This window comes from Eleutherodactylus coqui, chromosome 2, assembly GCF_035609145.1.
Source record: "Eleutherodactylus coqui strain aEleCoq1 chromosome 2, aEleCoq1.hap1, whole genome shotgun sequence".
In the NCBI taxonomy this organism is placed as follows: domain Eukaryota; kingdom Metazoa; phylum Chordata; class Amphibia; order Anura; family Eleutherodactylidae; genus Eleutherodactylus; species Eleutherodactylus coqui.
This window is the reverse complement of record NC_089838.1, coordinates 259,492,562-259,519,058: the sequence shown is the minus strand read 5'-3', so window position 1 is coordinate 259,519,058 and position 26,497 is coordinate 259,492,562. Positions and strand designations below refer to the sequence as shown.

The 26,497-nt window shown below is 44.4% G+C and overlaps 1 protein-coding gene across 2 annotated transcripts in view; it reads right to left on the bottom strand.

Annotated features, from left to right (window-relative positions):
• LRRC28 (leucine rich repeat containing 28) overlaps positions 1-26,497 on the bottom strand; it is a 47,173-nt gene that overhangs the window by 12,034 nt on the left and 8,642 nt on the right. Inside the window, exons 2-6 of one of the 2 annotated variants that reach the window (XM_066592850.1) lie at positions 20,852-21,073; positions 18,325-18,365; positions 9,752-9,789; positions 7,009-7,146; positions 3,000-3,206 (exon numbers count right to left, since the gene is read on the bottom strand). In XM_066592850.1, the coding sequence (XP_066448947.1) occupies positions 3,000-3,206; positions 7,009-7,146; positions 9,752-9,789; positions 18,325-18,365; positions 20,852-21,019 (592 nt within the window). In that variant the 5' untranslated portion in view covers positions 21,020-21,073. The remainder of the gene's footprint in view (positions 1-2,999; positions 3,207-7,008; positions 7,147-9,751; positions 9,790-18,324; positions 18,366-20,851; positions 21,074-26,497) is intronic. The other variant, XM_066592851.1, reaches the window with a different exon arrangement.

The following is a 26,497-nucleotide window of genomic DNA, read 5'->3' as shown; positions in this document are numbered from 1 at the left end:
AGAGATTAGCCAATCACAGGGTTCACTTTGCTGGAGGCTGGGTATTCAAAGCCCCGTCACCAGCAGAAGCTGAGCAGGCAGATGGGCAGGCATTGGGACGCCGCGGACCAGGCGAGTATTGATTTTTTAAAAATTTTTGGGGCACCTGAGCTAGGTCCTATTATCAGGGGAGGCCTTACATTTCAAGCCTCCCCCCGAAAACCCTATAGGTCTTCCTATCGGGGTAGGACCTATTTTCGGGTAAACACGGTAGCTGCAGATTTGTGGGGTGGATTCCACCTCTTCAAATGAGAGGATGACTTCTGTGCTAAAATGATGCAGATTGTGGACTGAGGATATTCTGCAGCAAATTCTGCTTTGCGGGAGCATAGTCTTTATAAAATGACCGTTTGTCACTAACTGACAACTGGGAACCAATCTGGGCGGCACGTAGAGTTGTCCCCTTTTTATGTCCGCCTCAATTCTCTAATATAATTCTACAAACTCAGACCATTAATGTTTAAAAGAAGCTGGACCGTTTTGTGGCTTAGTATTGTTTTTTTAATAAAGGACTAATGAAAACAATAAAAATCTGATAGCAGGATATATGTGACATAATAACAAAACACATTCCCCACCACTGCAGTGCTGATGCTCTTGTGGTTCCCCACAGCCTTTGTTTACATGGCATCAGCAACAGTACAGAAGTCATTGGTGCGGCCTTCAGCAGGGAAGCACAGCAGCATTGGCGCTAGAGCCCGGGGGAATGTTTTTTATTATTTCATCACATACGCTCATGTCACATCTATTTATAATTCCTGGAAACCCCTTTAACGAGCCTATTATTACAGTCATGTTCACGACGGAGGACACCCTGTGGAAGGGTGTCGGTGTTTAAACAAGTATGAACATTTTCAGGATATTTAGATCGTTGTCATTCATACAGTAGAGCAGGGCTTCCCAATTCCAGACCTCAGGTGATGGAATTATGGGCAGGGCATCAGACATTGGCACAGGTCTTCTCTCTATAGGATATCCTGAAAACACGGCCTGTTAGAGGCACTTAGGCCTCATGTCCACTAGCTAAATAGAATCCGCAGCGGATTTTAAATTGATTTTTGCACCCTCGGATGGCATTTTAAAAGAATTGCGTTTTTCACGTGCGGGAGAAAAAACGAAGCATGCTCCATTTTGCCACGGATTCTGCGCGGATCGGCAACATTGCTATCACATTGATAGCAATGTGTGCGGATATCTGCATGCAAAAAAAATACCATTTAAAGCAAAACCGCGGCAGATTCTGTGCGGGTTGTATTTTTCTAGTGGACATGAGGCCTTAATATGGTATATGATCAGGGGCTTTTTACTTGGCTAACAGAGGCCAGTGGCATACAATATGCGGATGCAGGGGCGCAGGGATTTCCAGGCGTGTAACACTTTACATTATGCATGACATTGAGATTGGTTGCGCCTATTGTAGGTTTATATAAGAAGGATTTTCTTTGGGAACTTCTTAGGCCTAATTCCCATGAGCGGATATCCGCGGCGTTGCCCCACAGCTATTAGATTCTATTGAACCTAATAGCGCAATGCTCACAGTGCGGAATTCCACCCCGTGAAATCACACGTAATCACCCGCCACATGTTCTATTTGCCGCGTTCGTACGCGTGGACAGCTTCCATTGCAGTCAATGGAAGCCGTCCGTCACGCTATCGTCTGCTGTAGCACAGCGGTAGATAGCGTGAAAACGCTTCCCGGCCCACCGACGCCCGCGTCATATGACACAGACGGCACGTCATGTGACGCTGCCATTGTGTCACATGACACTGCTGGCGCGTCATGCACTGTACTGCGCATGCGCGCCGGCATGGGATGCGGGACGTCGGGCAGTGGACCCGGAGGTGAGTATGGGGTCTCTGGGGGAAGGGGGCACCGTGACGGACTCAGAGCCTGTCATGGCCGTGTGCACTAGCCCTTATATGTGTGACCTGAGGAGACGTATTTCCCTTTTATTGATTCTGCATTTCCTTTATGTTCTGTTTATTAAATGCTTTTATTATTTTTGTAATTCTTAATAAACAATTTCTTAATAATACAATTCAGCAGTCGTGTCTTAAAAAGTTAGACTCAGAAACGGAGCTCTCGGGTCAAAGAGGTAGGCCACGCTGGGCTCTCCCTGCCTGCAGCAGGAAGACTGACAGCTCCTCTCCCTGCTTGTGTATAGGGAGAGACCTGTCAGACAACATGCTGAGGGGTAGATGCAGGCGAGGCCCACCTCTTTGACTCAAGAGCTGTGTTCCAGAGTCAAACTTCAAAGTATGTTTATTTTGAAACACTTGCATGGGCGCTCTGGGCAGATCTGTCATGAGTTCATGATGACCTGCTTCAGGTAGCTTGAACCCGCTCACAAGTTCCCTTTAAGGGACTGTTCACCCTTTTTTTTCCCATTATGTCCCAGGGTTCCTTGAAAACGGGATTCAGATGAAACCCTGGGACAGGACCACGCTATTCTGTCTGGCACAGCTGACTGCAAAGCTGCTCAGACCTTATTGGACTCTGTTTTAAGCAATGGAAGCCTATGGTTCCATTCTGGGGTTCAGTCTCAATCCTGTTCTCAGACGGAACTCCAGAACATAATGAAAAACTAGGCGTTATCTGGCCCTTAAACCGATTGCAATTGATTTTGCTAGATAAAATCTGTATTCTGAAATTATAATCATCACGGTGGATCTTATGATATGAAGTAGTCTGTACAGATAAACCACATACAATATACTAGCAGGCAGAGGATTTTTGATACAGTCTTTCAGTTTAGCCCATCAGTCACTGACTTCTTCTAACTCATCTTGTATGTTTCTTGAAGACAGGATGCTTAGTAACAATTCTCATCAGTCTTAGTATTCGTGTAAATATTCTAAGAAGAGTCAGTGGGACTTTTGTCACAATTTCTTTTATGTCATAGAGCTTGTGAACATTCTGAAGACAGACATTGGCCTCCATCCTCCCCCATGACACTCACCTAAAGGTAGAGACGCCAGGCAGTTGCCAGCCATGGAGAGCTCGTTCAGACTAGCTAACTGGCAGAGGTGGCGTGGAATGCTGAACAGAAAGTTCCGGTCTACTGTCAGGTAACGCAACGACTGGCAAAGGTGCAGCTTTTCTGGTAAAGTGATCAAGTTATTGGTGGAAAGGTCTAATGTTTGTAGTTCTTTCAGCTTTCCAATTTCTATAAACATGAGCACAAGGAGTACATGTCATAATCACACAGGAGTCTGCAGAAGCTCAATCACAAGAGAAGCAAACATAGGCTCATTTCCCGTCATTTATTTCAAACGTTTGACTTTTAAAGGACACAGCCCTTTACCCCCTCCCCACTATATTTTCAGTTTTTTCACCCCACTTTCAAAAAGCCCTAAAACTTTTATTTATCCATCAACTTGGCTCTTTTAAGGGCTTGTTTTTACGGGACGAGTTGTATTTTCTAATGGTACTTATTGTATCATTTAATGTACTGAAAATCATTTTAAAAAATTCTAAGTGGAGTGAAATAGCAAAAAAAAAAGCAATTGCATCATCTTTGGGAGGGTCTTGTTTCTACGGCGTACACTGCAGCAAAAATTACATAACCTTATTCAGTGAGTCAGTACGATTACCAAAATGATAAATTTATCCATTATATCTATATTTATATATATATATATATATATGTTTTGCTGTACTACTTAAAAAAATATATATATATCTTTGTGAAAAAAATGTATTTTTTGCAGTCATCTTCTTTTGGCCATACCTTTTTTTATTTTTCCGTCGACATAGCTGTGTGAAGGCTTGTTTTCTATGGGACATCCTGTGGTTTCTATTGGTACTATTTTTGGAGCACATAAAACTTTTTTTTTCTTTTTTAATTATATATTTTTTGGGATGATGAGAGGACCCAAAAAAAGCACAATTCTGATGTTTTTTTCTGACGTCGTTTGCCATGCAGGATAAATACGTGTTACTTTGATGGATCGGATTTCTACAAGCGCAATTATACCAAATAGTTTTTTTTTCCATTATCTTATTTAGATTTTTTTTCTTTATTATAAATATGGGAAAAGTTTTTGTTTTTTTAAACTTACTGCATATACTTGATTATTAGCCGACCCTAGTATAAGCCGAGACAATAAGTTTCACCACAAAAAAATGGGAAAACTTATTGACTCGAGTATAAGCCGAGCTATACTCAGGTATATACTAGGTAAAGAAAACCTGTCCATACTCCCCTCCTAGCCGGCGTCTGTGTGACAAGCAGCTTAAATTCTCCCTGCTGTCATCCCCCGCCATCCTCTCTGCTTGGCTCTGTCAGTGCTGTGTAAGTAAGCGCTGTGATTGGATTGAGTGCCAGCCAATCACAGCTGGCGCTCGATCCAATCGCAGCGCTTACTTACACAGTATTGACGGCAGGGGATTTGAAAGACGAGCAGAGAGATGACAGCGGGGAGAAATCTAAAGCAGCTTGATTGGCTGTGAATGATCGAGCACCGGCTGTGATTGGCTGACGCTCGATCCAATCACAGCTCTTACTTACACAGCGCTGAAGGCGGGGGATGACAGAGCTGAGCAAAAAGGACGGCAGGGGATGACAGCGGAGAGAATTCAAGCAGCCTGCCACACCGCCGCCGGAGACACAGACGCCGGCTGGGAGGGGAGTATGGAGGGTTTTTTCTTAAGCCTTCCCTGAATCGAGTATAAGCCGAGGGGGGCTTTTTCGGCACAAAAAAATGTGCTGAAAAACTAGACTTATACTGGAGTATTTACAGTATTTGTATTTCCTTTTATTATTTTTGATAAAACTTTTTTTTACTGTTCTCTACATTTTCTTTTGTCCCCATAAGGAACTTGAACTTGCAATATGCCACACTCTGATTGTGGCTATTGCGAGCGGGTGTCAGCTGTCTAAGCCAACCGAAACCTGCATTGTATGGAGCGGGATCGACTCCCGATCCCGCTCCATAGAAACCTCGAACCTTCATGACATAACTGTACGTCATGGAGCGTTCAGGGTTTAATGATTGCAAGTACAGCATGCAATGTACCCATTCTTATCTTTGAAATTCTATTTAGCGCTTTCTGCACCCTTTACATGCTGGTATTTAAATAACTACTAACATAGTGTTAGATCACTTGACGTACTGGGGGGGGAAAATCAAACAAATTTAATCACCCTAAAGTGACCCACCATCTTACAACTACTTCAAATCATATAACAGCGTACTCCTTATTAGAAGTCTACAACCCAACTTGTTCCATTCACGAGTAGAAGCATGTTGGGTAATGGCAGAGGGAAGTTGCAACATATGAATGAAGACAGAAGAGGGGTTTTGATGTATGCCAGGAGGGTATCCATGGAAAACTGAATCCCCCGTGGCCGTCCTGCTCCAGTAACTAACTCCGACTAGTAAAGAGATTCAAATACCAGAAGTATACACTAAATGATCACTGCATTAGGAACACCTACTCAAAAACCAGTTGGTCCACTTTTGTGGGGGGGATCACAGCTTTCAGATATCAAGGAACATATTCCACAAGGTGGGGAACATCTGCCATACTCAATTTGATCCATGACCTCTGCAGCAACTGTCTGTTGGTGCACATTTTGTGGTAAGTGGGAGCAGCCCTTTCCAGCATATCCCAAACATGTCTAATGGAATTACTGTTTGGCAAGTCCAGGGGCCAAAGCAGTATGGAGAATTCATTGTTGTGTTCCTCCAACCACTCTCTATTGATCTGAGCTCAAAGACATGGAGCGTTGTCCTGTTCAAAGATGGCTCTGTGGTCAGGGAAGATACGGGTGCAGATTATTAGCTAACAGGTCCCTGTAGTATTCACCTTTCGAAGATTGTGGTATGATGACCAATGGTCCTAGGTCATGCCACCTGCCTGGTGAACCTCACATTGGATAAGACTTCATTCCGTTTAAGTCAGATGCACACTTGGCCATCCATATGGTTCAGCTTTAAACAGGCCTCGTCACTCCAGATGACCTTCTGCCATGTGTCCAAGATCCATTGACATCTTTCCTGGGTACATGCAAGGTGTTGGTGGTGATGACACAGAGTCATCAGGAGCACCCTGGTCAGTCTACATCTACTAAAACCCAGTTGATGCAAGGTACACCCCATGGTCATTGTGGAAATTTGTCTAACTTTCCTACTGTTGTACTGATGGGCGAGTAGGTCCACTATGGAACATCAATGCCGAGATACAACAAGTGGCATGTCACTATGTGATCTTCTGTCGGAGGTCTGTCCATGGTTCAACCAATCTTGGTACGCTCTTGATAACCACCAAGTGCAACCGTTTCAGAAATATTGGCACCAGACACCAACAATCCGGCCATGATCAAAGTCACTCAAGTCAACATGTTGACCCATGACTGCCAAAAGTTGCCTCCTAGTGTACAGAGGAGAGGTCAGCACATTATCTAAGAGCAGATCATGATGCACCATCACGTGGTACCTTATCACCAATCACAAGAGGTCACGTGGCAGCTGTTCCGAATGCAGTGATCGATCAGTGTATAATAGGACGGCTCACCATGTATTTCCTATAACTAAAAGGACTTAAAGTGGTTCCGAAAGAGATTTTCATTTGAATACATTCAAAATGTAATATTTTAGCTACTGGTAATTTACAGTAGTTTCATTTCACAAAATGCTGTGACGTGTATATAGAAAATGTACCTGTTATGTGGTTAACAACCAAAATGTTCAAAAATATAGTATGTAAAGTTTTAGTACAAAAACAGTATGTTATCGCTTTTACTCTCCTCCTGCCACAATTAACAACATATCAGGCTTAAAAGAACTTCCAGGAAATCAGAGTGTACCTGGACAGTTGCAGTATTAATCACCCAGCACTTCCTTTCACTAGCGCTGGTACATTACCAGAAAGATACGCACTTCTGACGGGTAAGATCTGAGTGGTCTCAGACACCTGCTGAGCCGGGCCGGGGGAAGCAGATGCTCATGTAGGTCACACGTTACCTGGAGGAAGGTATTTCAGGTGGTTGTTTGTGAGCCGTAAATGGCGCAGCGATCTAAGTCTTCCAATGTCAGGGCATAGGATTTCAAGTGCATTATCACTGAGGTCCAAGGACTGCAGCTTTACCAGGGAGCCGATGGCTGCAGAGAACACAGAATAATCACAACATGCGATATAAAAGGCATGCAGGTTACATTTCTTTAATGTTTGCACATTGGTCATTTACTATAAGAAATGGTATCTGCAGACTAGAAATGAAGGCAGGGTGCAGTTTTACTATGGAGGGGGTGGGGGGAGCTTTGCTGTGCATGCCTAGGGTGTGCTCTGTAAGGTAAATGGCAATATCTCTGCAGTGCCACCTATTGGATGGCAGCATTCCTGCAAATCAATGTCCAAACCCTTTATAAAGGTCCTTGGAACAAGGATTAGGAATTGAAAACCAAGCCTGAATCCATACACAGACAGCTGTTTCAGGGTGCTTGCCCCTCATCAGTGTGCAGTAGCTTGGCTAGTGAGAGGCCTGTGATGGGTGTCGGGAGGGGTAGCGTCACTCCACAAGGAGAGGTCAGAGGATTGTTCCATCTCTCTTATTCACCTTCTAGGTGCTCTCCTTAAGGAGAGCTGCTATACCGTTGATTTTCAGAAATGCTGCCATCCAATAGGTGGCGCTGCAGAGGTGTTGTTACATTTTCCTTATTTGCATATATTACCCAGAGGAGCAACATGGCCTTATAAGTCTCCTCACACACCTTCTAGGTGTTCTCCTTAAAGGGGTTGTCCCGCGGCAGCAAGTGGGGTTAAGCACTTCTGTATGGCCATATTAATGCACTTTGTAATATACATCGTGCATTAAATATGAGCCATACAGAAGTTATACACTTACCCCCTCCGGTGCTGGCGTCCTCGTCTCCATAGCGCCGACTAACGCTGTCTTCTCCTTCCATTAGACGCGCTTGCGCTGTGCGGTCTTCTGCTCTGTTGAATGGGGCCGCTCCGGCGTGCTCGCGCCGGAGAGCTGGTCTGCGCATGCGCAGAAGACATGTGCGGTGCGAGCACGCCGGAGCGGCCCCATTCAACAGAGCAGAAGACCGCACAGCACAAGCGCGTCTAATGGAAGGAGAAGACAGCGTTAGTCGGCGCTATGGAGACGAGGACGCCAGCAACGGAGCAGGTAAGTGAATAACTTCTGTATGGCTCATATTTAATGCACGATGTATATTACAAAGTGCATTAATATGGCCATACGGAAGTGTATAACCCCACTTGCTGCCGCGAGACAACCCCTTTAAGGAGTGACGGACGCTATCCCTCCCGACTAGGGTGTGCTCTCTTACACAGCTCCCCGATGATAGGTGCAGAGGCAGAACAGAAATGAGGTGTAAAGTTACACCTAAACCATCTTGTGCTGTATGGACTTCATACACTAACAGCCATTCTATTAGAGACACCTGCCCTTTCACGATTCAAACGCAGTAACACACAAATTCCCTGTACGGAAATTAGACCCATGACCTTGGCGTGCAGCAAAAAACCAAGTCAGCAAGTTTTCCTTGGATCAGTTTTAGTGCGAATACACATTAGAATGGAAAAAACAAGTGATTGAAGAACAGGGCCTGGTCATCCGTGCCAGACTAGGTATGGCTAGGATTTCATACACTGCCAGCCTGGTAGGGTTTCCATGTGCAGCAGTGTGGAGAGTAGACAGAAAAACGTGAGATCGAGGGAAAAAAAATTAAATGAAAGGGGATACTACGGATGTAAAAGACTCATTGAAGAAAGGGGTCAGAGGAGGATGTTAAGAATCATTCTAATAAACAGGCAGTGCTGTCAAAAAAATTACTGGTGCTCTACCTAATGTGACAGAACGCACAACTTGTTGTTCCTTAGCATAGATGGGCTATAACAGCAGGCATCCAAGGCAAGACTGCAGGGGGCAAAAGAACGCAAAAAATTGGATCATCGGGCAGTGGAAAAACATCACTTGGTCAGATGATTCCAGATTTCTGTTGCACCTTGCTGATGGGAGGGTCAGATTTTGGCACAAGCAGAATGAATTGATGAACCCTTCCTGTCAGCTGTCCAGAGCAGGTCAGTACCGCCATCGCATTACTCTCTCTTGTCCGCATGGGCCAATATTCCTGTAGAACAATTTCAACACTTAGTGAAATCTATGCCAGCCCAAACTGCTGCAACTCTGAAGGTGAAAGGAGGGCTACTAGATAGGTGTCTCTAATAAAGTGGAAATCTATACTGGTGAAACCCCAAAAATCCATGGGTCCAAATCTAAGGAAAGTTAAGTTACAGCTGAATCAGACAGCGGTACTTTCAAGGCCTTAGGATAAAAAAATAAAACATTCAAACAAATGTATATTCATGAGCTGTGGACTCCAACTGCCTGCTGATTGACAGTGTTCTCCCTATACACAGTGATCAGGGAAAAGCTGTCAATTAGTGGCCATCAAGAACACGCAGTTCATGAATACAGCGGACTCCAGATTCACATTTGCAATTCAGAGTTAGGAAAAAGCTAGAGGACAAGGGCCAACCCATGTGGGAGCCCAAACAGCTGCCATTAGTGGTTGGCACTTCTGAAAAACATCAAGGAAAGAACCAGATACAAGAAAAGGCAGCCTAGAATGTCTAACAGCTGCACAAAAGGCCACTCATTTCTGGTGATTTCCTTTGTTGGTAGAGTCATTGAAGTATTAGGCCAGTTGACCACATTGTCGCAGGAGAGGCACTTACCTTCTGGGACAAACACAATGTTATTGGAGTGCAGATACCTTCAGAAACAAGAAAAAAAAATACAGAACAGCTGTTACCCTGAAGGACTTGTGCTAGGACAAACATTTCCAGACATGCTAATACACTAAGCATCAAGGGCAAAGCAGAGATCCAGTTCTGTATACTACGGAGGTGCAGGCAGGCAGAATTAAACACCGTCACTTGTTTAACTCCTTCTTGGCCGTTTTTACCCTACATTCTAAAAAGTGCCAAGGAGATCATCACGGGTCATGTGACTGATCTGTAATAACATATACGCTATAGGTCCTGTGCAGAGAATGCATGCAACTAGCATTTAGGGTTTTGGCAATGGCTCAGACCTCTTTCACCCGTGTTGCAAAAAGATCTGTTGCAACAGCTAAGCAAAATGGCTGTTGCTTTGCTAGATAAGGCTTTGTGTACTAAAAATAATTATTTATTAATTTATTTATTTTTTACACTGTCATACAGTGGAATTTTAGATCACGATAAGTTAACCCTTTCCAATCCACTGTCTGGAGACATTATGATTTAAGGCTGTACAGCTCCGCTGTTGGAAGACGTCTGTTGGGGTTCTCTTACTGTATATTGCCAGCCTCTCTGCTGTTGGAGCCTCTCCAACGTGTCACCTCATGCAGTACTGGCTTTAGCCAGCAGATAGCGCTGTTGTATAATGGCAGAAAAAGACTAAGCCCCCTAGGAAAACTAGGATACAAATTGGATTGTAAAGGGTTAAACCTACAAGGTAGTCTTTTTAGGATTGAGGAAAGACATTGAACGCAGGTTGTTTATGCAAAGGTAAAAGTTTAGCGGAAGACCTGTAGCAGAGGAACAAGTGGATCATGTCTGTGAAACCTACACAGTCTCAGGAAGGTGACAACACAGATGCCACTACAGACCGTGTGGAAAATTTTGCGGAAACATTTAAAAAGGTTTCCTTATAAGCTGCAGATAGTGCAAAGTTTTTTTTTTAAAATACCCACAATGGTACGTCATTCCTTCTGCATGGACATTCGACAGGCTAGTTAGATTCTGATGACGAGTCCAGCTTTCACATTAATGGAAAAGTCAACAAACACAATACTTGTACATGTGGAACAGAAAACCCGTGTTCGAAAGGATCAAAATCTGCTCTATGTTGGCCGCTAAACAGACCAGAACATGGAGCCGACACATGGGCCATCGAGAAATCCAGATCCAACACCTTGTAATTTTTTTCTTATGGGGAATCTATCAAAAACCAAAGTTTTGTTTCCTCCACTTCCCATGAGTGTAAGGCTACATTCACACGGGCGAGAATCTCACCCGAGTTCTGTGTGCTGCAAGATGCACAAAACTCGCACGAGGTGCCTATTTCTTTAAGTGACCCTGTAGTATACTTCTGACTAAGCTTCAACTCCTTATTTAACTTACTTTCTATAGGTGAACTATTCTATTCTATCCTCCAAATAGTTATTTTTCCACTGAGATGAATGGCTGACATATGCAAATGTAATTTTTCCATTAGTTTGTATTAAAATGACCAATGGTTGTGACATCACAGCGAATAACATGTAGGAGTACATTGGAGTTTACTATCAGTGGAACACAAAGTACATGGACACGGTTGTTGTGTTTTCTGTTCCCTGTAGGCTCGTGCGGCCCCTGTCTCACATGCTTGTCTATTTTGCCTACTGAAGTAGGAGAGGTTTTCGGGACTCTCAGCAGAACTACTAACGGGTGACTAAAGTTTTAGAAAACTTCTGAGCAGCGCAGAAAAAACATAGGAGCAGTGCTCATTGGCTTCTGCCCCTTTATTTTTAATTGGTGGGGGTCTCGGTACTCCGACCCCCACCAACATGTCAGCAGTTTTCCATAGGTTGTTTGTGTATAGGTAGAGACCTGGCTGACCTAAGTGGGGAGATGCCAGCAGGGTTCCGCCTCCGTGACTCGACTCCCCGTTGTTCCCGTTCTGTCTGAACACTGCAGCGTTTAATAATAAGACCCCTCCCTGTAATATGGGCACAGGCTTGGCCTTCATGCCGCCTATGGTATGAGCAGCATAAATCTAGTCACAATTTACCTTTTAGTTTCCTGCAGAAGGCTGTTAGCTGGCGCCACAAGGAAGAGGCCGCTGCATATGTAGTTATCCTGTTCCATTAACTTCAATGAGTGCTATATAAATATGTACACCCCTCGGTTCCCCTAATGTTTTGATCATGTGTGAAGGTAAGCAGGGCATTTAGGCTCTGTATTACAAGGTCCAGAGTCCAAATATATATTTATTATGAAATTTAACACAGTGTTTTGGACTTATTTAGGTTCGCATCTGCGCTGAAGGCCTATTCGGGGCCGCAAACAGAGTAATGTCTAGAAATCTTGGAACAAATAGCGAAAATGCTGGACAGCATAAAGGAAGCCAAACAGTCTGCATTATAGTTAATGGGATCTGTTTGGCACCATTTGTTACCATCCTAGGATGGATCTGTCATCTGCAAGGTTTCCGCTTTTCTGTTTCAATAATGGAACAGAAGAACGGAACCCTGAATGCAGATAACTGCAGAGCAGAAAACCAGATGCATTCACTAACAGAATGGTATTTAACAAGGAGAAATACAAAGTTCTACATCTGGGAAAGAAAAATGAAAAAAGCACATACAGAATGGGAGGAATTAGGCTAAGCAGCAGCACATGTGAAAAAGACTTGGATATACTAATAGATCACAGACTGAACATGAATCAACAGTGTGATGCAGCAGCCAAAAATGCAAACACAATTCTGGGATGTATTAAGAGAAGCATCGAGTCTAGATCATGTGAGGTAATTACCCCCCTCTACTCTTCCTTAGTCAGACCTCATCTGGAATACTGTGTCCAGTTTTGGGCACCCCAGTTTAAGAAAGACATAGGCAAAATGGAGCAAGTTCAGAGAAGAGTTATCAAGATGGTGAGCAATCTGCAAATCATGTTCTATGAGGAACCGTTAAAGGATCTGGGAATGTTTAGCTTGCAGAAGAGAAGGCTGAGAGGAGACTTAATAGCTGTCTACAAATATCTGAAGGCCTGTCACAGTGCAGAGGGATCAGCCCTATTCTCATCTGCACAAGGAAAGACTAGAAGCAATAGGATGAAACTGAAAGGGAGGAGACACAAATTAGATATTAGAAAAAACTTTCTGACAGTGAGGGTGATCAATGAGTGGAACAGGTTACCACGGGAGGTGGTGAGTTCTCCTTCAATGAAAGTGTTCAAACAAAGGCTGGACAAATATCTGTCTGGGATGATTTAGTGATCCTGCAGTGAGCAGGGGGTTGGACCTGATGACCCTGGAGGTCCCTTCCAAACTTTACCATTCAATGATTCTATGTAAACAGAGCTTTACAGAGCTAAAACTCTGCTATATCGGATTATGGGGTGGCACTTTGGTAGCATTATTAATGGAGGCGCTTGGTTGTAGTTATGGTAGTGTGGCCGGTACTTGTGGGTGAGGTTTACATGCAAACAATCCTCGATGTGCACAAATTTGTAGCATCTTAAGTCTACATGAAAATATTGAAAGCAGACAAGGATGGTTTATGATTTTCTTCATTTATTTCGCTGTGTGGTCCTTTGTTACTGCACTTACATCAAGTGACCTGATGTATCTATCAGAAGCATTCTGTAGATATTAAAGAGACTTCGGATCATCTATCAGGTGAATATAGCTATACAATGACAGGTAAAGTCGAAATTGATTGCGCAGCAGTCTTCTCCTTCGTGCCAGAAGCATGTCCTGGTAACTTTTCTGCTCTGCTTAATATTGGAGAGGGTGTTCAGACATTGTCCTCCTATGTCTGCGTGTGTGCAGAGACTGTGCCCAACAAGATACCCAGGGAGCCTCTCACCCCTATGAAGGGCACATTGAAAACCTAGTGTCTGGGATCTGGCTGACTTCCTGCTGGCGACAGCGCCATGTTCAGATACTTGATCTTGCCTGCCCTTGTCTTCGGATGGGACAAAACAGGCTGCTGTTCGTCCCACCAGTCTGAAGGACAATCTAAGATTCTCAATCCTCCTTGTCTAGTAAAGATTGTGATTTTAACTGCTTGTTAGCCAAGATGCTAAAGCAGCAGCTTTACCTGATCCCAACATAATCCAGATTTAATTTCCAGCAAGCTTTTCATTAGCTCCAGTCCGAAGGAATAGCAGTCCGTTACACTCTTGTTTTTGGAAGGAAAACTTCAAGTTAGAAAGTTGCAAAACTTATCAGATCTCTAACGCATTAATAGTAAGATTTATCTGTTGTCCTTTATGCTAAAAAGTTTATATTGGAGCTCAAAAATAAAAAAAACATACAAAGCATTATAATAATTAACAACCCAAAAAATGGAAAATTAGTATTTACTATTAACAGGGGTTTTCCATTTTGGGAATCCTATTTCAATGTGTTCAAAATCACAAAACAATGCGCTCACTCATAAGATATTCATATCTTAAGTGCTCCGTTCTCCAGATATTGATTCCTCTGCACACTAGTTGCTTACTGCTTGTTGGCAGGGTAACTGACCCACCTTCGCACAGAGGCGACTGGTGCTTCCACATTTCTTACTCTGTGTTTTCATCTATATCCAGTGATCAGGATCTTGGGAGCGCATGTGTACTAGAACCCACCGGGCCATTAGCTATAGCAGAGGCGGTCGATTCCCCCAGTAAGAAGCAGTAAACAACCAAAGGCAAGAGGAATCAAAATCTGGAGAACGGAGCATATTAGAAATAAACATCTTATGGTTGATCACGTTGTTTTGCTGTTTCGAACACATAGAAATAGCATTCCAGGGACGGGAATATCCCTTTAATCTTCCTATGAAGACTCCGCTGCTATGGCAGCCATATTTTCAGATCAGCATGAACTGGGACTACTATGGCCCTGCCCTCTTTCATAGCGTGAGTGATAACTAGCTCAGCCCAATGCAAAGAGGTAATTACGTCGTCCGTGCCCTGCTTCCTAATTTTCCTATTTCACTATAGATTCTCTGCTACATTTCTATATGGAAAGCTATTGAGGTCATGAAAATAATGTGACTGGTAGGTATATGTTCTCAGGTATAGCAGTGATCATTCAGAACTCACTAACCGGACTGTGCAGAAAACCAAAATGGAAAATCATTTTACCGCAGTGATGCAATTATACACATAGACGTGTTCATCAGCTGTCTGTATCACAATGGGTCTATTAGGCAGTAACATATGACATATAATGTAGAGTGCATTAGGTATGGTGATCTAAATGATAGGAACACTGACCTATAAAACCCACTGAGGTCATTCTTAGTTCTCTACTAATATAGAACTGGTCTTTGCTGTTAATTAAATGTGTTGTCCAGGATAGGAAAACGGTTCTGCTTTTTTCCAGACTCAGCATTGCAATTGTCCACATCTGGTGTTGCAGATCATTCGCAATGACTTAGGCCGCCTGCAGACGGACGGAAATTCCGCTGCGGGTATTCCCGCGGAATTTACGCCCTTGGAAGCTGCCAAATGCAATCCTAGGCAGACGGCTGCGGTTTGTCCGTGCGAAATCTCATGCGGCAAACAAACCGCGGCATGCTCTATTTCTCCGCACAGAAACGTCACTGGCCGTCCGCCGGCTCCGGTCTGCGCATGCGCCGGCTGCCCGGCAAGCCGGCACATCAAACAGCCGGAGCCGCGGGCGCGCGGGTGAGTACGCGCTGCTCTCTGCAGGTGCTCAGGTCGGGTCCCGCGGCGAGAATCCTCGCTGCCGGATCCGACCCGCCTGTCTGCAGGCGGCCTTAACCCCTTGAGTGGCACACCCGGAAATTTTCCGGGACAAGCTCCACTGCTCATAGCGACATAGCCCGGAAGATTTCCGGGCTATGTATCACTATGGGAGCTGCAGAGCACAATGCCACAAGCTGTGACAGTGTGCTCTGCCTGCACAGACCCACAGAGAACAAAGCAAGGGCTTTGAAGAACCAGCAGAAGATATTGCCGATATGCCGGCAATCTCCTGCTTTGTTTACAGGTTGCCATAGAGACCATCGGCTTGTCAGAAGCAAGCCGATGGTCTCTGTGGCAGGGAGAGCTTGGTGCTTGGCTGTGAGAGGACAGCTAGGTACCTGCTCTTACAGCAAAGATCAGAGAAAACCTCCGATCTCTGCTGTGTTAACCCTTTACATGCGGCAGTCTATGTGACTGCAGCATGTAAAGGGCTGTCACTGCAGCGTGTAAAGGGCTGTCACCATCGGACCCCCAGAATGTGATCAGGGGGTCCTGATGGGTCCCTGTGGAAGTCCCCTAAAGGGACAAAAAGAAAAAAAAAAAGTTAAAAAATTATATAAAAAAAAAAATAAAAACACTTGTCTCCCTTTACTTTGTAAAAAATCAATAATAAAATCACACATGTGGTATCCATGTGTCGTAATGACCCAGAGAAGGAAGTTAGTACATTATTTAACCCCTTAATGACATGGCCTGTTTTTTTCTTTTTTCCCCATTTCTTTTTTTCCTCCCCCCAGTTTAAAAAATCACAACTTGTCCTGCAAAAAACAAGCCCTTATATGGCCATGTCAATGGAAAAATGAAAAAGTTATGGCTCTTGAGATGCAACTGCAAAATTAGTTGAAATTCAATGATTAGACCATTTTAAAAACCCTGCCCTGGTGGGCACGACAGGGTGGTAGGAAACCCGCCACTCAAGGGGTTAAATGGAGAATGAGCTGCAGTACCAGAAACAGCCCATGGACGAGTGTGGCACCGTTTTATGGAAAAGCTTAGCAATTTTTTTTCTAATCCTGGACAATTTCTTTCCACCGCAGTCATTATTCATTGTTTTCTCTCGGTCTTCCAAGAGCCATAAGTTTTTCGTTTTACCTTCAAAATGACATGCCTGCTGGAGGTTTTTTTTTTCGGAACGAATGTACTGAGAAACTAATTTAAAAAAATTATTTGTGGCTTGGACGTGAAAAACACAATTCTGCCATTGCTTTTTTTTAGGTTTCTTTTTTACGGTGTCCAGCATGCGGTAAAAAAAAAGCCATGTTAACTTAATTCTGCAGGTCGGTACGATTATGAAGATTTTTTACATACTTTTTGACATGTTTTGCTACCTCTAAGAAATAAGAATTTGCTTTGTGTTGTCATATTTGAGTTGTGTTTTTTTCTGGGGTGAGCTGTAATTGCTATTAATATCATTTTCAGGTACAGATGACTTTTTGATCATTTTTTACTCTGCAGATTAAATTTAACAGTCTGGACTTTTTCTGATGTGGCGGTACCAATTTTGTTTTTTAATATAATATATGGGAAAAGTGTTTTTTATTTTATAGAAATATATATATATATATATTTATTCTGCTAAAAAAATTAAATTTCTTTTATGTTTCCTTTAGTCTCAGTAAGGGATTTGAACATGCAATCACTTTCCAATACACTGCAATACTTCTTTATTGCAAAGTGTAGTGCCCTCGCTATCATTCTCAGCACTTAATGCTGTCGTCCTGTGTTATATAATTTTTTTGTAACACCAGATCCCAATCTGTTAAAACAATAAAAAGTAGCGGTACAATAGCAAAATACTTATCAGATGTCTGTATAATGCCATTGCCACAAGAACCAGTTGTCTTCGGACAGCTGCTCCTGTCTGTCCACTTTGACCATGACAGACACCAGTAAATACTGACCCTTATTTAGTCAGGAAAGTTTGGGTAAAATTCAATAATTCAGAATGTTTATGAAATCCGATGATTTAAAAAAAAAAAAAAAAATCCCCATGAGGGCTGTTTCACACGAGCATTTTAATAGAGCGCACAACATGCATATCTCCCGCATGGGATCACGCAGCAGTATGCAATGCATTGTGTACTTACTGCTGTGTGCAGACAATCCCCGAGCCATATACTATCTTGGCACGTAACACGCATTGGAAAAAATCCAATGCAGATTCTGCCTATGTGAACATGCCGTCAGGATGAAGGGGCCTTTAATGGCAATCCAGAAAGTCCATTCTGGCTATGATCACTTGTGGCAGACTCTGGCGTGGTCTCTTTTTGAACAGGAGGACATTGCACTACCCTTACAGAAGATCGATGATGTCAGTGCTATAATATAATAACGGGTCCCATCTATAACAGTGAAGAGTGTTTGTTTATAATGGATAATTCATTATATGGTTTAATCAGCAATTGATTGCTTAGCTGACACATCTCACATACAAACTCCACAAGTCTTTCTTTCTCTACTGGGTTGTGGAGAGGAGACATCCGAAAATCATGGTAAATATATATTTATTATTACAACTGCGTGTGAGGCCATAGATTTCCAGCGCCCTATAAGACGATAAGGATAAAAGGGATAATTGTAACAAATTTACATACTTCATAGAGGGCAATGTCATAAATTCAAGACTGCGAGCGGCTGCTGGCTTCCAGCATTCTGACTGCGAAGGACACTGCTGCTTATGGACATCTCCCTACGTTTTCTTCAGAAAATAAATGAGCCTGACATAAGAAGGACAGCATCGCCCTCTAGTGGATGCAATGGAACAAAACAGCAAACATAAGAGGAGACAAGTTACTTACAGCTCCACAAGATTTGGTAGCTTCTGGGCAAGATTTTCTGGCTGCAAAATAGAACAAAATAAATAAATACATCACATTATACATCTGCAGTTACTAAACAGAAGGCTGTGGATTCCTAAGCATCGCAATGCCCATTCTAACATCCTCTTAGAGCACGACCATACAGGGCATAAACACTGCAAAATTTCTTGCGTGTGGAAAATTTTGAGTAACGGCAAAGTGGATGCGATTTTAATAAAATTCTATCCCCGTGCTTAAATAAAATTCTATACGGAAGGGACCTGCGGCGCGGATTCAAACTTTGCAGCATATCAATTGTTTGCTGTGGACTTTCACAGAGGAATTCAATGAGCGGGTACATTTCACAGCAAATCTCTAACTAAATCCGTGCCAGATCTGGATGGAACACATGCAGAATCATGGAGGTCCGCTTACTATATCCACAAGCACAACTGATCTGTAGTAATTAAAGGGGTTGTCCCGAGGCAGCAAGTGGGTCTATACACTTCTGCATGGCCATAATAATGCACTTTGTAATGTACATTGTGCATTAATTATGAGCCATACAGAAGTTATAAAAAGTTTTATACTTACCTGCTCCGTTGCTGGCGTCCTCGTCTCCATGGTGCCGACTAATTTTCGCCCTCCGATGGCCAAATTAGCCGCGCTTGCGCAGTCCGGGTCTTCTTCTCTTCTCTATGGGGCTCCGTGTAGCTCCGCCCCGTCACGTGCCGATTCCAGCCAATCAGGAGGCTGGAATCGGCAATGGACCGCACAGAAGCCCTGCGGTCCATGAAGACAGAGGATCCCGGCGGCCATCTTCAGCAGGTGAGTATGAAGACGCCGGACCGCCGGGATTCAGGTAAGCGCTGTGCGGGTGGTTTTTTTAACCCCTGCATCGGGGTTGTCTCGCGCCGAACGGGGGGGGGGTTTAAAAAAAAAAAAACCCGTTTCGGCGCGGGACATCTCCTTTAAGGCTTTAACTTTCCATACTGGGCTGAAAAAAAGTTCATGACTAATCCTATGGACTGGTGCAAGATTACAGAAAGGGCACATGGGAGAGCGCCCCCTAGTAAGGACATCCACTGAAATACACAGATGAATATATGTTGCTTCTCACCTATAATCTGGAGTGTGTATTATACAGTTCAGTGATGCTACTTACCTATAATCTGGAGTATTATACATTGTTCAATCAAGTACAGCAAACATCAGATACAGGATATTATAATGCTAGGTTCGCTGAGCTATTATGCCAAAATACAGAGTATAATGAACTTAAGATTTTCTGAAATGACTTAATACTCTGCCATCTTGAGGACTTATATCCTACTGCAACAGATAGAGTGCAGCAGACTTTATTATGTAATAGGAGAGGCATATGGGCATAGAAATGGCAGTAATCACTAAGGCTAACTTCACACTGGCAAGTGAGATATGGGGCCGTGAATCCTGCCCCAATATCGCGTTCCCCACCATATGAATTCCCCGCTGATGCGAGGCATTTTCATGTCCAAACAGCCTCACATCACTTCGGGGGTGTAGTATTATGGAGTTCCTCCCATTGTTTCCAATGGAAGACCTCGCATCGCGTACACCTTGCTCATGGTGCGCTGCTGCTGCCGCCGACCCCGTTCAAACCAATGGGCGCTGCAATGCGAGAGCACGCAGGAAGCTAGAACATGTCGTGATTTGTTTCCTGCATTGCCATGCAGGTAAACATCACTCATGTGTATGACCCCATTCAAAAGAATGCGGTTCATATTTGTGCGCCTTGTACTGGGAAGTTGCACTGGTCTCACTTTGGTAAAATCATGAAGCATTGCTTACCCCGGTCATGGATACCAGCTCATCTTACCTTTTGGCTGGTTGGCATCTAAAAAAATATTGCTGTAATTGACACTATAGACTGGTAATCCAATGTAGAAGAATAAGGGTAGTTTTGCACATACAGCGTATTACGCTATAAATGCAGACAAAAATGCCGCACGTACATTCAGCATACGATTCTGTTGTGGATTTAACCTATTCTATTGAAATTAATGAGATCTGCAGTGAAATATCCAAAATAAATAGAACATAAAGCAGAATTGAAAATCTGCAATGTGACTTGGATCCAAGGCGGAATTTTTCGCACTGTGAGTGAATGGGGTTTTCTCGAACATTGTACTGTACTTAGTTGTAGAATTGAAATTCTGCAACTAAGGCTGCCTGTCCACGGCCGCGGGGAACGCAGTGAAAGCTCTCCATAGCGTTGCTATGGAGAGCGCAGCTGCGCTGTCCACGAGTGATTCTCCGCTTGCGAACGGCAAATCGCAGCATGCTGCGAATTTACCGCGATCCTCTGCAGTCAGTCTATTTGTCAGACAGGCTGACAGCGGAGATCCGTCTGCCAGCTCCTGCTCCCGGGCGGCAGCTCCCATGGCGGAGAACTGCCGCAGGATATCGCAACGCCGGTGGACAGGCAGCCTAATACGTAACGTGTGAAACCAGCCAAAACAGTGTGATAAGCATCAGCCGTACTCACCAGTGTGGTCAGAGAATTGCGCTTCATGTAGAGTCTCTCCAGATACTGAAGCCCTTCATCCTTCAGCAGTTCTTTAGGAAAGTGATTTAAGTTGCGATAATTTAAGAAGAGATTCTTGTGTCTTTCCAGCTTGGCCACAGAGATGGTCTGACAGAGTTCAGAAGCCATGTTTGGCTGGGGTCCATCCAACTGGACAAAGTGCACGTCAACATCTCAAATCATCTAGAAAGAAGGACATACAATAAAAAATACATATAATAAACAAGTCAGGGTGGACTTTGTATCATACGCTCATTTGTTGGCTGATCAGGTACTTCATGTGGGTATAAGAACACTTGCTTGTCAACAGCCCATCCCGCATGTGAGCAGGGAGATGTCCTGCCAACAAATGCAATCTGTCCGGGGACGGATGGTAGTGAAACGATGGCTGCTCTCCATACTAGCGATCAGCTGCCGCATGGGTCATTCTATGCTAAATCATCACAAGAGAATGAACTATTCAATCCGACCATCTAAGATGGTAAAGGGCATAACGTAACTTACATATGTAGCACCATAGCCCTCAGTGATACACAGTATTCATACAGCATACAGGAGAATAACGGCGTATTCACATCAGCACCCGGGGGTTCTGGATCACAGATCTGACGAAACCGAACGGACCCCAGGGACTAAAATACGGTCCATTTGGTTTGGGGCTTTTTACAGGATGGAACTATGCAGCGAGCGATTGGAACCTTAGGTCTCATGCCCACGGACGTGGTGGACTCCACTGGTGGAATATCGCAGCGGAGTTTGCCACAGCGCCCCCTAAAACCCTCATACTCACCTCCCAGATCCACTCGCATTACTCCCGTCCCTCGAGCCGGCGCAGTACAGTGCAAGACGTGCCAGGAGTGTGGTATGACGCGGCGGTTAGGGACATGTATTCACACAATACTTCTGCTGTGCTACAGCGGAAGTATAGCGTGACGGTCAGCTTCTATTAACTACAATCGAAGCCGGTCATGCATATTCCAGTGGCATTTAGAACACGTCGCGGTTTCTTTCCGCAGCGTGAAAATCGAGCTATTAGGTTCAGTAGAACCTAATAGCTGCAGCACAACGCCGCGTAAAACACGGCAGAAATCCGGCTGTGGGCATTAGCCCTAAATGTGAAATTTATACTTACAAGGTCAACAACAACAAAAATATCCAAACCTTGCCCCTAATAATGGCAGAATGTTCATCTTGGGCTTGTTTTGACGCTAAGGGGCACACTTCCCATTTAAAAAAATCATTTTATAATGAAATATTAGGTTCTTCATTTCAAGGTCACCTGGTCTGAAATTTGACCTTGAACAGCTTAAAACAAAAAAAAGAGTATGTACAGGTTTTTTTTAGGAATAATGTAGGTCATACAGGTAAGTGCACGTTTCATTTTGAGATGACTTTGAGAACAGGAGTGAGAAAAAAAAAGTATGACCGGAGTTTTTCTGTCACTTGCTTCACAACTCCTGAACGCAATAACTGTGCGTACATTTTCATCACATTTGAGTTGATAACATCGTTATACTGAGCAAATCATGACTCCGAGTCAGCTGTGCGACCTGGTAAAAGGCAATACCAAGAATATGAACTTTGTATGTGTGCGGTCAAAAAGAAAGAATGGAGAATGGCGCGTTTCTACACAGGGGCCTGAAGAAGCCAGATGAGGACCGGGAAGTCAAACTTCATGCTGTCATACCTGGGGCAAGGAGGGGCTTAAAAATGAAGAGGTTATGTATGCAGACAAGTAGCGAAGTGTGGCGATATTCCGTATGATACATTGTACTTGGACGATACAAGGTTTTGTGACTTGCATGTATAATACGTGGAGCTTAGGTTGTGTCATGAATGCAACATTACAGGAGATTTTGATCCTTTTTCCCACTCCCCAATGATCCGTCCCCATCAGATGTGTCCCCTCATCAGCCACACATATCAGTTCTCACGAAGGTTGATCCATGTACTGCAGCTGTGTGAACCCAACACCGACTGCTACAGTATTAGATTTCATTCTACAATACAGTCATTTCCGGTGCTGGGGTATCTCACTGAATGTGGCGTACAGTCATTTCAGATTTTCTCCCGTTCCCAATGCCCTCCGGCAATTAAGCGCAGAGATTGCATTTACCTGTATTACGGACTTTATTCCCCAAAAGAATTGAACATATATATTTTTTTAGCTATTAAAAGGTCAAAGTTCACATCATGTGACCTTAAAATGAAGAACTATTTTATTATAAAGCAGTATTTTATGACCAGTGTGCCCCCTTAAATCCAAAACAAGCCCAAGATGAAAGTTCTACCATAACTAGAAGCAAAGTTAGGGCTCGTTCACACCAGCACCAGGGGTTTCTGTCTTCCTGCTCCTTTTTTGGGGCAGCAGGAAAACAGCAACCTCTGCCGGACCTGATCCATTTTATGACAGAAGCGCAGGACACTGAATGGACCCCACTGAATATAATCAGGTCCATTCACTTTCCATCCATCCAGCATTTTGGAAGTCGAAATAGTGCAGCATGCTAAGCAATTTAGGCCTTTTTTGGGCAAAAATCAGCGACGGAGGCTCCAAATGCAGTCTCAGATGCTGATGTGAACGCCAACTTAGCAATTTATTTCATTGGCCTGGTAGGCATAAACTACTGTATGAACACCAGCATTACTCTGGGGAACATTTCACATCTGTAAGCCACTTTTTGCTCTCTACCATCCTACCAACTTTGGCATGGAATGACCCAGTAACAACTGCCGATCGACATGCAATATTGTAGACTAGCACTCATTAATGGGTAGAAAGTCATGAAAAATGGGCCCTTTAGTTTCCCTTCCTCACAAACCTCTGCCCAAACCTGTCTGCAAGGCAACTAGCTGCAACAGGTGCATTAAAGGGGTTCTCTGTTTTGGGTAATTCTAATTTGTTTAAGGGGGTTTCTAGCCTTAAATTATAGGAGGTCCGCCACTCAGGATCCCCGCCAAGCAGCTGACTGAAGTGACAGCCTCGCTCTGGTGAGTGCTGCAGGCACAGCGCTATACAGTATATAGCTGCAGAGCCTGGTACTGCACTCATTCACTTGAATGGGACTGAGCTGCTCTCAGGCCGTGTGACCGATGAATGTGACGTTACAGGCCTGAGAAGAGGCAGCAATGCTCACTTGAGTACCTCGACGTCTTCAATTAGCTGATCGGTGGGGTCCTGGAGTGACGGAACCAATCAAACAACAATTGATGGCCTATCTTGGGGATAGCTCATGAATAGTTTACGCTTGGAAAACCCCTTTAATGGTTCCCTGACAATCAGATGTCCCCCTGCTGGTTACCCAAGTGTTCTGCTGTAATCTGTCGGAGCAAGTGGTCAACGCTTCCACTTCTCGTTGCATATGAAACCAATGGGCTATCAACGAAACGCCGCGTCACCCCCCAATACCAGGAATAACATGTCAGAAAATGTCTAAAGTTGATCCATCCCTCTAATTACAGAGTGCGAGAAACTGTGTTATATTTCGGGACCAGCGCTGATGCCAGCAGACGACCTTCTAGATCAAGTGATGTCTGTCTGTGGCGAAGGATTTGCTCTAAATTAGTCAAATCCAAATCCCTCCGAAACCGCCAGATCATCGCAAACATGGAAAGCTTGAAAATAGCCCTTTAAAAAATCCCTTTTAGATTTAGCCATGAGCGAAAGGGCAGCGAGCAGGTAAGCGGACCCCGGTGTGAACAGGCGCAGGGTTCCAGATAATAGTTTGTCCCTACAGGCTTGGCTCGTGGCCGTCCGGCACGTCAGCCAGCGAGTCCGAGAGGCGAGTGTCAGATGGCGAAACCGGATCACGGCTGAGGAAACAGCTGCAGGATATTGTGACGGTGACTCAGACCACTTCAATGCATAACGCAATGGGCGCTGTCATAGAGAGAAGCCATCGTTCTGCCGCTTCCCAGAAATGTCACAGAACAATCCGAGGACTTGTGTGCTGGAAATGTAGCAGTAATTCCCAAATATACTTGTCTTCTGTCTATGCAGCAGCAGACACAGGCGGCCATAAAGCCCCAGGATAGGTCATCAATAAATGATCAGCTGGGGTCCGGCGTTTAGGACTCTGACTGATCAGGCGCCCGCTGACAGTGCCGCAAATACACTGGGGTCCAAGAAGAAGAAGATGCAGCTCCCATTGATTTTAATGACAACGGTGCCTGCAATTACAAGCGCCGGACACTATACAGGGGTCGGAGCACTGGCTTCCGCTCTGTACCCCTGTGTGTAGCAGCGCTGACAGCAGACGTCTGGTTGTTCGGAGGACTCCAGCTGATCACATGACGTATTGTCAGGTTATGTTATCAATAGTATTTTCCCCGGAAAAGCCCTGTAATTTAAAAACCCTCTAATCCCGGGTAGCCCCTTCAAATACTGTGGTATTTCATAAGAAATAATGCACATTTCTCACTCTACTGTATAAAAAAACAACAATTCAATTCAGTGACAGGTAGCAGATATCTTGAAAACAGTAGAAAATTGAATTGCAGAGTATATATATATATAAATCTTTATTTATATAGGGCCAACATATTCCGCAACGCTTACAAGACAGGGGGAACAGAAACAAGGCCACAGTTACATGTGGTAATCAGTTGATGGAGACAGTAGGGGTGAGGGTCCTGCTCCAACGAGCTTACATACTACAAATAATGGGGTGATACAGAAGGTAAAGGGGCTGCAGATGTGCACAGTATGGCCGCCTGCAGACGGGCGGGTCGGATCCGGCTGCAAGGATTCTCGCCGCGGGACCCGACCTGAGCGCCTGCAGGGACCAGCGCGTACTCACCCGCGCCCGCCGGCTGTTTGATGTGCCGGCATGTGCAGACCGGAGCCGGCGGCGGGTGAGTGACATTTCTGTGTGGGGCTCTGCGAGCCCCGCACAGAAATAGGACATGCCGCAGTTTGTTTGCCGCGTGAGATTTGGCCCAGCCAAATCGCGGCCGTCTGTATAGGATTGCGTTTGTTAATGCAAATCTATGCAGGCTTCCAGCGGCGGAAATTCCGCGGGAAATCCCGCCGCGGAATTTCCGCTCGTGTGCAGGCAGCCTATGACGAGGTGGAGAGTGAGGGGTGCTATACACATAGACAATAGTCAGGCCGTATAGTGGCTGAATCGGTATGACTGCAGAGGGAGATTGATTACAGCTAGTAGGGATTGCAGGCAGTAGGGATGACAGGAAGCATGTTATCAGGTGGAGTACAAAGGGGTTTGGTTTAGGGGATATGGTATGCCTGCCTGAAAAGAAACGTTTTTAGGGCACGCCTGAAGCTTTGTGTGTCAGGGATTGCCCTGATAGTTTCAGGGTAACGCATTTCAGAGGACTGGTGCTGCTCTGGAGAAGTCTCAGAGGCAGGAATGAGAGGTTCGAATTAAAGGGGAACTTAATCTGATTTTATTAGCAGAGCGGAGGGCTCGGGCTGGCTGGTGGATTGAGATGAGGGAGGCAATATAGGGGGGCTCTGCACTGTGGAGGGCTTTGTGGATGAGGGTAGTGAGTTTAAACTGAATTCTGTATTTAACGGGCAGCCAGTGCAGCGACTGGCACAGGGCAGAGGCGTCCGAGTAGTGACTGGACAGGAAGATGAGCCTGGCT